At 38.0% G+C, this 16,627-nt stretch overlaps 1 protein-coding gene across 2 annotated transcripts in view; it reads right to left on the bottom strand.

Moving 5' to 3' along the window:
- C16H18orf25 (chromosome 16 C18orf25 homolog) overlaps positions 1–16,627 on the bottom strand; it is a 64,224-nt gene that overhangs the window by 4,052 nt on the left and 43,545 nt on the right. For both annotated transcript variants that reach the window (XM_045527479.1, XM_045527480.1), the window contains one exon: positions 7,534–7,660. In XM_045527479.1, coding sequence (XP_045383435.1) covers positions 7,534–7,660 — 127 coding nt within the window. The remainder of the gene's footprint in view (positions 1–7,533; positions 7,661–16,627) is intronic.

Raw genomic sequence — 16,627 nt, 5'->3', positions numbered from 1 at the left:
GACAATATGACTTCAGTTGTACTGATCAACATTTTTACTAAGATAAGCCTACTATGCAAGTTCATGAAACCGGCAATCAATATTCTGCCCTCCATGTCTGTCTGTCTCCACCTGCACCCCCTCAGTTGAACCTTAAAAAGGCCAAAAGTCTCATCTCAGTAACAATGGAAACAAAATATAAACTCCGGAGTAGTGTCCAAATAAGTCACTGACCATGGGTAAGATGATGTTCCTCTGAACTCATTTAAATCTCTGGAATCTTCAAGGCAGGGCAACATATAAATCCAGAACAAAATTAAGATGCCCAAACAATCTTAGTCTGAGCATACAGTGACAGTGACAGTAATACCCCTTTACAGATTAGATTTCTAAAAGTCGATAAGTAAAGGATCAATTTCCCTTGTCCTGGAGGTCACAACAGAAACACTTGGCTCATTCATCAGAACCACTTATAATTTGGTTCAGTGAAACTAACAAAGCTAAAGTCCTCAGTTTAGGATCCCTAAAGGGTCCTATTAGAGGACAGAACTGCCAGAGTTCACTGGAAGAAAATTGTTTCAGAAACACTGATAGCTTGAATTCCACATTCCAGCCAAATGATTGAATTGTGAGGCTGCAGGATGAAGCACTAAGTTTTCACTCAAATCAGAGGCAGGCAGGCAGCTCAAGCTATTATTGCTACATATGTCCTCAAATCTAAACTGCTGATAAGTGCCTATATAGTTTATGTGAGAAATAACAAGTGTCATGAGTTTAGTCACACCAACTACCACAGTGGCTCCTGTGCAGATGTTCTGACAATCCATATACAAAGAGTGATGCTGGGTCACTTGAGAATTTCAGCTTTGATTTAATACTACCTGCACCACCTGGTTCAAAAGAACAAAAAGTAACAATGGACAAGATGCAGTTGCAAAACTGTCTCAAGGACCCTTAAGCTCCTGGAAAGATGCCCTGTCCAACAAAGGCTAGCCTGAAAACCACTCCCTTCCGAGAGAGATGCTGAAGAACAGAGCCCTCACGATCAAAGCAGGGGGCAGAATACAGATTTGTTACAGTACCAGAGGGCTGCCATCTGTTCAGATATGGGCTAACCCAGAGGCGACTACATTTTCAAAGATTAGCTAGTGAAAAGCATTAAAATAAGGGCCATAAAGCCCAATGTTTAATCCTTATCTGTCCAACCCATTAAGTAAACTCAGATTAAGTGACCATATAGTCATGGAATAATGTCAGCCAAAGGAGCCCACTCAATATCTATACCACTGATGGCCAATATACTAAGTTTTACTAAGCAGTTTCACATATATTACTTCATTTGACAATTCCAGTGGACCTATGAGGTAGGCAAGGAAGTTATTATCCACACTCTATCGAGAGGGAGATGGGAGCTTAAATGGGTTGCATGATTTGCCTGGGGCTACACTGCCTGAAAGTGGCAGGCCAAGGAACTTCCATCCAGACAGGTCTGATTTCAGGTCTACTACTTTCCATATCATGTTGTTACTTTACAGAGGTGTGTATTAAACTGGGTGAGGCAAAATACAGTGAGAGTCATCAGAGTAAAAAGATAGGCCCAGACTAACAATTTAAAAGTATAAAGTTTTGTTACATGAATATATTGTAAAAGCATTTAAAAAATAAAAAATAAATAAAAATATAAAGTTCTCTAACAGTTCAAAAGCTCATCTGTACAAACACTGACTAAAGCTGGCTAAACATTTAGTAAGAATTCAGGCAAAACAAAGTCAATATAATTTTTGGCAGAATTCCTAGAAATATCTCTGAAATAAAAGAGGTTTATAGTCCCAATTGTTACTCTGCACTGCTCCTTAAGTAATCATATAATGTAACATCAGGCAGTGGCTTTAAAGGCGATCTGATCTAATCTTCATTTTACAGAAGGAAAAACTGATGCCAAAAGACAACTGCCCAGGGTCTTAAGCAAGTTAAACATAGAACCAGAACAAAATCAGGTCTCCACTCACAGGTTTATTTTCTACTACATAGCTATGCCATCCTCAGACTACACCTCAAGTACTATGCTATGTTTGATTGAGAGGAGCACTCTAGTTCCCAGGGGCATTCAATAAACAGCAAAGCAGATTCCAGAGAATGTCTGGTATAGGAACAGAACTAGGAGAATGAGAGGTTTAGAGACCATATGTACTACTATTGTAATGAAAGGCTGAAGGAAAGAGAATAAGGAGATGAGACACTACAAGTATCTAAAGAGACTACTTCTGTAGTTATGTTACCAATGATTCAGTTACCAGAAGCCAACTTAAGCTACTTTAACAAAAAAGGGAATTTATTAGAAGGATAGTGGAGCGTGTCAAAGAACCTAGGGATGATGGAACAAGCGCCAACTCTCTCACAGTCAATTTCTCTTACTTTAAAATTTTAGATTCTCTGGAAAATGTGACGATCCTATCTTTGGCCACAAGCTTTCCTGGTTCTAATTAGTTGTAGATGGAAGGGCACCTCCCCAAGAAGGGAGAATCACTGTGAGCTGGGTAGCCACCATGAAAGGGGCTACTCTACCTTGTACAGAGATCTTGAGAGCATAGTAAGAACCATGAATCAGTTTCTGGAGGGCAAGTTTTGGATGATCATTACTACACAATTACAGCCACTACAAAATGGAATCAATTGCCCTTTAAATACTCAAGTAATTGCTGGGGCATCTGTCAGGAATGTTAAAGAAGATTCTAAGATGACCTCTAAGGTCGTCAATGACTTTAAGATTTGTTCGAAAACAGGCAAAACTATTCTTAAAAGACAGGACAGTTACAGGGGGAAAGACAAGAGGGAAGTTGTGGCTGGGAAGTGGCACAGTGGGACTTCCATTCTTATTTTGATCTAAGCACTGGTTACTTGGTATGGGCACTTTGCAAAAATTAAAGTGTACACTATGACTTTTCTATGTGTGTTATAAGCCAATAAAACATTCAAAAAATATATTATGTTTTAATGACCTCGACCACATTGAATAAACTAATAGCTAGGAGGTAGATGAGAACAGAACAAGAAGAATGAGAGAGGCTCAAAATTTTGTGAGGCAACTAACGTAACAAATAGAATGTCATCCATCATCACATGTGCTTTTTCTGCACTATGAAAGATTGGGGGTGGGGGCATACTTGGCTGGTTTTCAGTTGGTCCAATCCAGTTCTAGGGCAGATACAGTCCTTGTTCTCACAAAGCATCTGATCTGCCTATGACTGGTAGCAGGTATGAAATACAACTTAGAGCCATACTTTGTATTTTATAACCAAGAAAATGTTCCAGGCCTCACTTCCCAAAATGTTAGAAAAAACACTTTATAAACAGTAAGTCTTAATAGAATAACTTCCTGTTCTTCACACACTGAAATCAATAAAGGAGAGATTTCACAGGGGAATGAAGGAAAAAACACAGAAAGAGAGCAGGCTCTGATGGCCAACTTTTGATATAGTTACCTTACTATTCTAAGAAAACAACATTAAAAATTAATCATTTTTGCTCTCATTTACAGAGCCTGAAGGTGACCTCTTAGATAACATTTCTACTTATTTTTCCTAAGTGAAGATGAAATGAATCCTTGTGATTTTAGGGAAATGCTCATCTGCCTCCGTATGTTTTTTTAGGACTAATGCTAGCAACTGGTTCTATGAAGCAATTAGTCTTAAATGTGAAAGCTTCCTGCATCAATTTGTTTGCTGAGGAATGAGCCAATGTTAACACTAATGACCACAGGACTAATAGACTAAAATAAGGTAAGAGTCTGATTATTCACAAAAGCCTCAAAACAGGTACCAAAGGAACTATCCCAACACAGTTCCATAAGAGAAAGACCTGTAGTATATGCAGTCATCTTCCTAGAGCAATTACCAATAAGGCTGGGAGAAGAAGAGAAAGAAAAAGGACCAAGAACAAAAATAGATACATATTGGCAAGAGGGTCATAAATTAAAACTTCTGGCCAAATTAAGTGGGCACAGAAGAACTAGAGATGTTAGGAAAGGCTCCATATTTCACTAGCAAAGATCATTTGTGAAACTGGGCTGTCCAAAAATTAACATTTGGAAATAACATTTAGGTAATGTCAGGAGTTCACCACAGCCATACAAGGCAGCCATAAAAGATGCACTCAACCATTAGTTCAGAAAGCATGCTTTCTAGGCTAGGACTAGAAGAAATACAAAAGCTAAGTGAACACAACAAAATCTAAAATAAAAGAACGGGGAAAGATATTAACATGCAAGAAAAGAAAAACAACTTTATCAAAAGGGGAGGAGGAGGCAACATCACAACTCAAAATACTGAGTGCAAAGGCCAAACAAAATGCTTCTGATATGGAAAAATGGCACCCAACACAAATCAGAGCAACCACAATCCCAAAAGAACAACTCAAGGACCAAATCTAGGTTTCTAAAAACTCTCAGAAAGCCCATAACAATGCAGAATTATCAAAAGAAAAAATAAGAACAGCTAAATCCAAACAAAACATCTACTGTATACATGCAAATCAAATTAGAACAAAAAGATGTGGATCAAAACCTAAAACCTTTTCCAAGTGATAACCCTGCCAGAAGCACATCAATACTTCATAACTGCAACCCTAGACCTGTAAAAGAAATAAATTCCAAATGAGATACAGGCAGCCAGAGGGGCAATTCTGAAGCAACCAACAACCAACAACCAACAAGAAAGCCTCTTCCCCTAACTAATTCTCAAATTTTTTATCTCAATGTTTGTAAGATTTTCAGGCTACTTTTATAGAGACTGTTGAAAAAACGTTCAGAAAGAACAGTCAGTGAGACTCGACTCTGCCTTAAACCCAAGGCCAAAATAAAAGAACTCTCAAAATGATACAAGATTCAGTTAAAAATACTGAACAGAATCTGTAAACTCCATACATTCATTGCATTGTTAGTACAGTATTAATCACCACCAAGGTTTCCAAATGGACATCACCTACAAGATATGATTCCCCCAGGATTCAAACCAATGGATCAGAGTAAAACACAGCTTAATGCTTCAGCGTCTCTATGAAAAAGTCCTTGAAAATCATATTATGTTATTTAAAATGTAGCCAATGTCATTTGACTTTGTTCAAGTGTGGAACAAATATGTGAAAAGAGTAAAATGACAATATAGATATAAAAGACCTAACAAGTTCAAAGAAGGTCGTGTGTGTGTGTGTGTGTGTGTGTGTGTGTGTGTGTGTTAGGGGTGGGGATGACTGAGAATTTAAGTTTCAATAGAAATATAATGATAATTTTAACTCCAGATACCAAAATATTGGTTAAAAAAAAAAAAGAGGAAACTGAAGATGTCATGATGGAAGAAAAGTGAACAAAGAAGCTAAAAAGAAGGGTGGCTCAGGATATAACAATTCTAGGCATAAGGAAATGAAAAAAAGGGAGATGGTGGAAGTTAACAGAGAACTGGACCAAATAATATACCTTAGCACAGAGTAAGAAATTAGATAAATAATATACTTCTACTCATTCTTGCTTAAGTGGGAACACCTGAGTACAATGAATTAAAATTTGAAATGTAACTCAAGAGGAAGTTGGTGAATGAATAATGTGCTCCTGGCACAACTGAAGATAACTGACCCACATCAGTCTGTCAATAAGTAGGGTATTACAGTAGGTCCCCTGAAATTAAAAAATACAACATTCTAGAAAGATCCTGACATGGGACTTAGGATAATGTCTTCTACATTGTAAGGAACAGTGGTGAACTAAAATAATGGCAAACAAATGCTGACGTAAAGGAAAGAAATCAGTAGGTCTAGCTTCCTCGTCTGACAAATAAGTCAGCTTGAATAGATGGAAAAATGGAAACGAATTGAATAGGAAAAAAGTTTGATTAAGGCAGGAAAAAAAAGAAAAAAATGAGATAAAGACTTAAGAAGAAAAATTCTTTCCTACCAGAATAGAAAAAATAACCGTTAAAAAAAAAAGAGAGAGGAAAAAAAAAAAAAGGAAGCAGCCGTGCAGGCATAGTAAGGGCATAAAAATAGAGTAAAGGACAAAGTGCTAGGACAATACTAGTTCTGAGAAAGACAGAATCTGGCACTTTTGGGGAAACAGCATGCTAAACTATGAATTAAATCAACATTCTTAAAGTTCCAATTATTTAACTGAAAAATGCTCTCAGAAAGTAAAACTGGGTCTCACTAGATAGAATAAAGGTACCCTCAATTTATATGCATCTGTATTTCACATCCCCATTTTATACTTCTAAATCCATCTTTTATAAAAGAAATAGAAGAAATGCTGGTGAATGTGTTTTATTACCTGGCCAACCAAAGAATAAAATCAGATCAAAGAGCAAGGTAATCAAGATACAGTGTTAGGAACCTATTTATCAGAAAATCACAACTGAATCCTTGTGGGATGAGAGAGAAGTTGTTTGCTATACAGAGTACACAAGTTCTAAATTTTGGGGGTGTGTGTGAGAAATATCCCAGAAGAATACCTCTGAGAGGGTTGTAACCAATTCTTATGAACATACCTTAAAGCAAGAGTCAGCAAATTTTTCTTGCAAAGGTATTTACTGTTCAAATAGTAAGTATCTCAGGCTTGGAGGGGCAGGGCAGTCATACAACCTCTGTTGAAACTATTCAACTTTGCCTCTGGAGTGTATAAACAGCTACAGATGATATGTAAAATTAACAAGCATGGTTCAGTTACAAAAGAACTTTATTTACAGACACTAAAATTTGAATTCATATAATTTTCACATCACAAAATATCATTCTTTGATTGTTTTTCACCCGACCGTCTGAAAATGTAAAAACAAACCATCCTTAGCTTATGGTCCATACAAAAACAGGCAACAGGCCAGATATGGCTTATGGGCCATCGTTTGCTGACCTCTACCTTGAAGAATAGCAAACTTTATAAATTATTTTCATAATACTGCACACTAATTTGATGTCTTGTGGCTTTCTTTTTAATCCTAAGAAAACAGGACTCCCTTATCATATGAATATCACTAGAAATACACTGTACAAAGAAACTAAAATAACTGGCAAGTTTGCTTTTAATGAAAGACAAGGAGAGGTAATCTAGGAAACCGGACAAAGAGGTATGATGTCAGGTGCATGTTTCCCAAATGTTTGCTCCCAATATACTTCAAGGTAAAGTGAAAAGCAAAAAAGCATGAATGAGGGGGGGGGAAGTACAATGATACTTCTGCCTTAAGATACAAGTCTGTCAAGCTATCCAGACATTTGCTTAAAATAAAAATGTCATTTCTAGTTCACACGCATGTATGGCTGAGAAGTTCTTAATATGAGATGATATACAACACATTCTGAGGCTTATAACATGTCTAAACAAAAAAATGTTTCTTAAGCCAAAGAAAGCTGACAGCTAGCTCTCACCATTCATGCCAGGCATGAATGGGGTCTACCATTTTTTTATTGCTTGTTTTCTGGTTAAAATAAGATTTACAATTTAAAATATCAGATCCTTGTTAGTATAATAGTGGAGTAAAATAAAAAAGTATCAGAATACTACAATGAATATCCTACCTTGCATGTTCCTGAACTCCCACAATCTCTACTTCACTGTCTGAAGAGGCAATATTAATTTCTTCATTGAGTGGTGCATTGCCAGCAGATGTTTTGTCACTTGCCAGGAATCCTGGATCCAAATGACCTAAGAGAGAAAGGGAGAAAAAACATGCACTACAGTTTGATTTCTTACAAATAGCAGAAACAACTCACTGATAGATTTATCATCCAGGTTCAGTCACAGATACAGAATAGTTCTATAAGAGCTTGCCACAGCAAAACTGTTACCCATGTCAAATAAGCTGGGGCAGTGTTTTTTTTTTTAATTGATCTTTAAAAAGTACACATGGCATGTATTCCAACAACATAGCAGTACATAAAAGTATAAACTCAAAGTCTCAGTCTCTCTCTCTCTCTCTCTCTCTCTATATATATATATATATATATACATGAAATGTAATAGTACTACATACTTTATTCTGTAATACTTTTTGCACTTAACTCCAGTCAGCTTTTAAATGACCTACATAATCACATAGAGGGCAACGGGGTTCTCCACTGCTTATCATTTTAACAAACAAAATCCTAAACCAAAAAAGCTCAAAGGCTTTAAATGGAATAATAATAGAAGTAATCATTAATACCATAGGTATACTAGGATGCTTTGTGAAAGATTTAACATTTTTCTCTCTAACGCAGATTTGCCACAATTTGACCCAAAACTATATCTAAAAGGAAAGGCTATACGTAAATCATGATTTTGGCTCTGAGCAACTGAAACATAACCTGTACACTGCTGACAGTTCTCCTTAGACAGAAACAAACCACATACTCTGGAAAAGCACAACAGTTTGTGGCACTAAGGCATATAAGGACTTTTTCACAAGGGTCCTCATAAAGCACTTATTATATGATGCAGTAAAACACACTTTCCAACATCACAGAAAACACGAGCTTCACAGAACTCTCTCTCAATAAAGGCTAATGGCACAGCATCAAAATATATAGCTCTAAAAACAATTCTAGCAAGAGTTAAAATAATTCAGCCTGTGTACCCAGCTCCTGAATGTTCTCACTTAAAAGGATGAATTTTAGAATATCTAGGAATTAACACAGAATAACAGAGTTGCTACAGGTACAAATTTTCATTAACTCTAAAGATGTATTTTTATTTAAATATATTGTCATCTGATAGAAAATTATTTCTTCATATTAAAAAAAAATTCTTCATGAAATCTAATATAAACTAAGCCAATCTAGAGAAAACAAAAGTTTACACATACAACACTCTCTCCGTTCCCTTCGCTCAATCCAGTGCTTCCAGGTCATTGAGAAACCTTGTGCTTTCATACTCCTGTTAACTTTTAGTGGAAGGAACCGTTTTGGAAAGCTATAGACAGTCTCAAAGCAAACTTCACAATTTTTACACCCTCTGACCCGAGAATTTACCCCTAAGGGAAAAGCCTTTATATAAGCAAAATGTTATGATGTCCAAAGATATTCAGCACAGTGCTATGCAGAAACTTGGGAATATGTATACATAACATAAAAAGTACCACATATAACATTATAAAAATATGTAGGTGCTCGGTAAAAACACGAAAAGTAATCAAGTTTGAATATGATTGTGGGTCTTTTTCACAATTCTTTAACATTATTTTTACCTTTTCTTCTTCAACTGAAAATGATGCACATATGAGAAAACAAAAGATTTAAAAGCTTAGAACAGCTTCTCGCTACAGCTAGTGATGGAGATTATATTGCAGTCTGCATGGGTTTGTAAGCTAGATAGGATCCTATGTGGTACTGGCAGTAGGCATTTACGTTGAACTCTACAAGCACACAAGCTGACATTTGCCAGACAAAACCCAGTTTTGTTAAATCTAGGGAAGTTGCTTAAATGGAATTTGGTTAAGTCTAGCTTTGGCAAACCTAGATTTTTGCTCTGACTCCCAATACCTTGCTTGTGGCTAAGTCTTTTAACCGATTCTACTTTAATGGTTTAGTTATGGCTATCATCATGCACACTGTTCTCACTGCACTGCTAGGAAGGAATACAAATTGATGGTCTCTCTTTTAAAGTCTTCAACTTCTCCATATTCAATGATTCAAGCAGTCTATACTGTTTACTTCATCTGTTTGTACCTACAATAAATACTTGTTTATAACATGCTATGCACTGTGCCAGGTGCTAGGAATACTATAGCAAACAAAACAGGCATAGTCTCCACCCTCAATGAATCTACAATATATTCAGGGACAATAAAAAGCAATCCATTGCACTATTACTTGAAAACTGCTCTGACATAGAAGGCACGTTCCCAGACTTGAGGGGGACCAAGGAAGCTCTCAGGGAAAAGCAGACACAGGTGAGGGCAAGTAGCATAAGAAATAGTTTGTGGTTCTCTAGGGCTGTGGTCCTCATCCCCCGGACTATGGACCAGTACCAGTCCGTGGCCTGTTAGGAACTGTGGCCACAGAGCAGAAGGTGAGTGAGTGGCAGGGCAAGCAAGCGAGGTTTCACCTGTATTTACAGCCACTCCCCACTGCTTGCATCACTGCATAAGCTCCACCTCCTGTCACATCACCAGCAGCATTAGATTCTAATAGAAGCATGAACCCTACTGTAAACTGCACACGCGAGGGATCTAGGCTGCACACTCCTTATGAGAATCTAATGCCTGATGATCTGAGGTGGAGCTGAGGCAATGATGCTAGCGCTGGGGAGTGGCTGCAAATACAGATTATCATTAGCAGAAAGGTTTGACTGCACAATAAATGTAATGTGCTTGAATCACCCTGAAACTATCCCCCACCTCCCCCAGGTCCATGGAAAATGTCTTCCACGAAACCAGTCCCTGGTGCCAAAAAAAGGTTGGGGACCACTGCTTTAGGGTAGAAAAGTTTGGTGAGATTTGAAGTAATGGTACTAAAAGACTAATGAGAAACAAAGTAGGCAAAGTCAGTGGAGGTCAGATCACAGTAAAGAGTCTGGACTTTACCTTGAGAAGCAGGAAGCCACTGAAGGATTTAAGCAGAGGAGCGACAAGATCTGGTTTTACATTTTAAAGAATTTCCTTTTGGAGTTGAAACTGATAGCAGGACAGGAAATACTGGAGGCAAGGAAACCAGTTAGCCTGCTGTAGTTTCCTGTGTGAGAAATGACTGTCTGAACTTGGGAAGGAACAAAATGAGGAATATTTTGTGTCCGTCTATGTGTGGAGGATTAGTAATGTTAAGAATCAGGCAAATGAAAGAGCACAGCAAGTCAAAAATGATGCTTAGGTTTCTGATTTGGGTAAATGGACAGAGTTACAATGCCATTCAGTGCACTGCTGAAAGCTGAGGGTGGCTGCTTAGGACATGATGATCATGTGCCTTTAAGATGTCCAATAGGCAGCTGGAGGTACTGAGGTCTAGCAGCATAGAGTTGTTAAGTCCTCAGCAACAGATAGGAGACTAAAGGTCATCCAGAAGAGTGCAGGGGACCTAGAACAAAACTCTGATGAACACCAATAATTAAGAGGTGGGAGGGGAAGGGGAGCACTCAAAGGAAAGCCTGAGGTAGAAAGAAAACCTAAAGATTCGAGGCCATGGACACCAAAGAGCATTTCTAAGAAGTGCTTAACAGTGCCCAACTGAGCGGTCAGATAAGGAGACAGAGTAAGTAGAGCCCACTAGAATCAGCGATAAGATATCGATAGATGACCTTGGCAAGGGGAGCTTCAGAGGGATGATGGAGCTGAAGCCAATGTAGCAAAGCAAGCTGAAGACTAGTGGAAGGGAAGGAAGAGTGGACAAATTTTTAAGAAGTTTAGCTATGGTGGAAAAGGAGACGGGGTGCTAATGAGCGAGGAACATGGGCTTCAGGGAGAGGTATGTATATGGGTGGATAGTTTTAAAGATGGGACAGACCTGGTCATAATCAGAAAAAAAGCAGGGAACAAACAGGTTAGATGGCAGAAAGCTGAGGTGATCTTGCTCTGTGAAAATTGTGGCAAGGCCATCTGCAGAGAATAGGTGTGGCTGGGGCAGCAGGGAAGGGATTTAGAAAAGCAAAGCAGCCACTGTGAAAAAAGAATGCTGCCTAAGGAAAAGGCGGAATTGCAGGGCAGTGCTGAGAGACTGAACGAAGCTGCAGATTAGGAAATTAAGGCAACCCTCAACTCTGCAACTATGTATGTGATTTTTCTCCAGGTATGCTTAGCAGTGTGGATATAGGCTTAAAATGTGCATCCAGGGGTCAGACTTTGCCAGGTAGGTAGAAGAGGAAAGTCAGCTCTACAAGGGAACTCTCAAAGGATGCTGGCAAAGGAAAAGTTGGGCTTGCTAGGGAGGACTGATAAAGGGCTGGGGGATAGGTCAATGAGGAAGAAGAATAGTGTGGTGGAAGTAACAGTATGAATACAGAAAAGCTCCCAGTGGAAAAGGAGAAAGCAGTAAAAAGAGGTAGGAGGAAAACCAGTGGTTGTGAGAAGTAAACACTATACCTTCCACCCTCTTAGCTACCTACAAAATGCAAGCCCCTGGATCATCCATTTTCTCCAGTCTCATCTCCCACTCTGTTATCGTTCTCCTTTGCTCCACTCACCTTCCTAGAAGTTTCCAGTGCCCTCTGGAATGCCAGCTCCATGGTAAATTGCACTGAACGTCCTCTCCACCTCCTCATGGAAATCTGACCCTCTAAACTCCTGTGAGGAGGAAACTGCTCCTGGTCCCCAATTTTGGGATTAGGATCACTTACAAGTTACTGTTCTCCATCCCTCTGTACCAAAACCAGGAGGTTACCCTTTCACTGTCATATACTTACTCACAGTTTCAGTCATTCATGAAACATTCCTGGCATCTGGCTTAGTGTTGTTTTCTCCACTTTCGAGTCCTGTTGTCGTGAATATCATTATTTATATGAATAACCACCTCAAAGCTATCTGTGCCTACTCACTAAAAAGCAAGGAGCTGAGCTCCAAGAGGCACTTAAAGCCACTTGTAGACGCACAGCAAGGTGTTCAGCCTGTTATGGTCCTAAAAATAAATAAGTGAAATGAATTAAACCAAATTAAAAAGGCAGATTGTGAGAGTTACGGTTGCTACAACCAAACTCTTTCCTCCTTGATTACTTGATGCCTTTAAGGAACAGTAATTAAGAAAACACAACCAGAATACAACAGAATTAGTCAATTCTTTGGATCTCTGTGCCCAGTTCTAGCACCACAGTTCTATTTTATAATTCTACCTTTTTTGGTAGGAATCTTTTGTGAAATGTCTGAGTCATCAGTATTTCTGAATAAGCAGTCTTCACTTAGTTAGCCCATCCCCATCTGGACCTTACCACCTCTGAAAGCCTCATTTCAGAGCTAAAAATATAACTCTACCTTTTTTCTTAAACAAAAAAAAAAAAAAAAGCATGGGATGGGGTGGGAAGGAAAGAATGAAAAGTTACTATGCTACTTTTGTTAATTTTATACTGTCTTTAAGAAAAACAAGGTACCCCTCACCAATATTTCCAATTCTTTTAACTTTATTCACCCATTATGGATCCAGAAACTAATCATTAATGTGCTGCTTTCACATTATTAGATATTAAATTCCAAAGAATTTTGGCAGTGCAATTTTGGCCATAAAAATTGCAATCCAACCCTGCCGGCATTTAGCATTGTTATGGACCCTGTATGATGCTCTAAATTGATCACTTAAAATCAGGGTCTGCTCTTATAGCTAATATCTGTATTACTTGATCAAAAAATCAGTACAAGCTAAAGTAAGGGCTATAAGGAAGTGATGGGGACAACAAACTTCCATGTGAACGTTAAGAACTCCTAGACTAATAAGGTGAGACTTTTGCACATTTCCTGTCAGAGCCATTAGATAAAGTATGTTATGCAGATACAAGTCAGCTGGGACAAACACCAAGGCTATATGGGATGCCATGCTCTACAAGAGACACAAAAGGCATTCTGGGGTCCCTCCCCTCTTCCTTCTATTTTAGAGCCAGTCCTTTTCTTTCAATGTAACCCTCTCTTCATATATCCTGCAAAACTAAGTTTCTTATATGAATGTGCAATAAAGACTTTTTCAGACAAGCAAACACCGAGGGAATTTGTCAAGACCAGACCTGCCCTACAGGAAGTACTCAGATCTGCATTATACACTGATCAAGATAATAGAAACCCACCAGTATAAAATCACCCAAAAGCTAAAGTTCAGAGCCCATATAAAATAATGGCTCAAGAGGTAAAACACAGCAATAAGGTTCTACCCAACAGGATGAACAGAAATGCATCCCACTTAATCAATTCTTTCAATAAATGTGAGAGGCTTGAATGCCCCACTCAAGAGACAGTTTGGCTGAATGGATGAAAAAATACAAGCCCAGTATCTGCTGTCTCTAGGAAACACATCAAACCCACAAGGACTCATTCACAAGCTTTAGTTACATTGAAAATTCCATCCATCATTCATCCTTTCATTTATTCAAACACATTTTTATTGAGTACTTACTACTTTGTGCCAGGTCATGTTCGAGATGATAGGAATGTAGCAATTTAAAAATAAGGTAAGGAAAATAGAAATTAAAATTCAACATGTAAATAAGACTATTAGATGATGGAGACATCTCTGGCAATAAATAAACCATGGAAGAAAACAGGGAGTTTTGAAGGAAAGAAGTCGAGCTTTATTTAAGTAGTCTGAATGGTTACGCTTCATTGGTAAGGTGGAAGTTTACCAGCCTCCAAAAGGAAGTGAAAGCTCATGCTTTCCTTCCATCTGGGACAGCGCCATGGGCAGAATGAACAGAAAAGCAAGGGCCTTGAGGCATGATAAATTGCAGCACATTTAAGGGTTGAGAAATACTAGAACTGAGTCAGCAAAAAGGAAAGGAACTGTATGTGAGCTCAAGGAGGCAAGAGACACCAGGTCATCTACAGGATCTTTTGCAAATGCGGGGATATCAGTCTTATTCTGAATGAGATAAAAAGCCATGGGAGGATTTGGAATGTTGGAGTGATTAGCATCAGACTCATGTTTTCTAAGATCACTCTGCCAGATGTGATGAGAATACAGAGAGGAAACCAAGGAAGGGAAAAGGAAATCAGGAGACTATGGAAATAACCTAAAAGATGATGTAAATGTCGAGCAGGAATTGTGGCAAGGTGTAGCATTCTTAGGGAATAGAATTTCCTCAAAGTTCACGGTTTGGTTTGGTTTGGTTTGTTTTCCTTTTCCTTTTCTAGACAAGAAGCTATGTTTTAGATAGTCTTATCTATCTTTCGCTCCTCAAAGCGAAACAGAAAACAAACTGTTTCTCTTTTTTTTTCCTGTCCTTCACTGTTATAAGATTCTCACATAATCTAAATTATGGTCAAGTGTTAATGGGCTATTTATTCCTTTATATTTTATCCTGACTTACTAAAGAGGGTACAAAGTTGTACTTCTGTAGAGTGAGTGTCTAACATTTAATGTACAGCATAAGGACAATATAAGAATATATTCTGTAAAGTTGCTAAGAGAGTAGATTCTGGGTGCTCTTATGATACACACACAAAAAGGTAACTATGTCAGGTGATGAATATGTTAATTTTTCTTGACTATAGTTATCATTTTACTATGCATGTCTAAATTAAAACATCACATTGTACTCCTTAAATATATAAAAGAAAAAAAGAAATAGAAAAAATATGTAATCCTCTCCAGCATGCCACACAGTCCACAGGGGGCTCCTGTGCAGAGCCTGACCTTCTCTGACCTTTGGGCCTTGTCTGCTCCTGCCCCACCCCCTCCATGACCTCAGAGGATTCTCCAAAGCATACACAAAAGTGAGCCAAACATGCTATGAGGTTCTTCAAATATTGTCAGTGGTAGTAATCTTTTCCAGTTCTAAGACAAGAACAAGCCCTGTAGAGAAAAATGTAAATACCATAATTACCATATATTAAACTGAAAATAAAGCAGAGCACTTATATTTAGCTATTGTGGCAGCTGGCTGTCCCTGTGTAGGACTTTGCAAGGATAACTTCTTTCATTCTATGAGAAAATTCTAAATTTTTATCCTCTCACTACAGACCTTTTCAACACATAAGTCAGAAACAGTTGCCAAGATAAGGTAATAAAAAGGATAGAAAAAGTAGTAACTAAATTATCTTGGCAAACAGTTTCTTTTTTGTCTTCAAAAAAAAATAATAATAATGTAGCTACTTTTTAAATTGTGAAATTACTGGGTAAGAACTAGACCTGAACCTATTTGCAGCACATTGAAGGAAAGTATTACACATTGGATGATGGCAGCCACATGCTAGGTATAAAAAAAACATTACTATCTTAAGTCACTACTCATTTAGATTTTTATTTTTTATTCTTTTTAGAGATGGGGTCTCACTGTGTTGCCCAAGCTGGTCTCAAACTCCTGGACCCAAGCAATCCTCCCGTCTTGGCCTCCCAAAGTGCTGAGATTACAGGTGTGAGCCACCAAGGCCTGGCCATTCATTTAGCTTTGAAAACAAATGAATAATTACTTTGTGTTTAGTTCTTTCAACAAGAATGTTAAAGACAACCTTAAAAAGTGGAGGAAAAGGTCAGAAATCTAAAATCTCATAGTCAATATGAAACAGGTAAACAAGAAGAACATAACCAAACTATCTCCTTCACAGGACTGAAGTGCTCTAAAGTGCTAACAATAGAAACATGGCCATTCTAATCTGAGTATAAAATGCCCAACACTAGTCACAGAAAACCCATGATTTGTTTCTCTGCACTGCTACTGTGTTTGGGTTAGGGACAAATCAAAATTACCATTCCTATTTTAAGAATGGGGAAAATGCTTAGAGCCTACCTTCTTGACAAGAAGGCTGATAGAAACGATGTTTAAAATTTATAATTTCCCAGGGGAAAAAAGTATAATTCAATTTATCATACTTATAAATCTTCTGCACCAAGAGTACCTCAGACTTCTGCTTCTTTCAGCCCCAGCTATAATTATGCTTGCAGTAAGCTCTTACTAGCAATTAACAAAAGCGATGCCATTTCCAGTTATACTGATAATTTCCTAAACATGCTAGATACAAGAGTTACCTGGCGGGTTATTGTTAAAATGAGATTCCCACACCCCATTTCAGAC

The sequence above is a fragment of the Lemur catta genome, chromosome 16, assembly GCF_020740605.2.
Source record: "Lemur catta isolate mLemCat1 chromosome 16, mLemCat1.pri, whole genome shotgun sequence".
NCBI classification, from domain to species: Eukaryota; Metazoa; Chordata; class Mammalia; order Primates; family Lemuridae; genus Lemur; species Lemur catta.
Note: the sequence above shows the minus strand (reverse complement) of the source record. Positions and strands in the feature narration are given on the sequence as shown.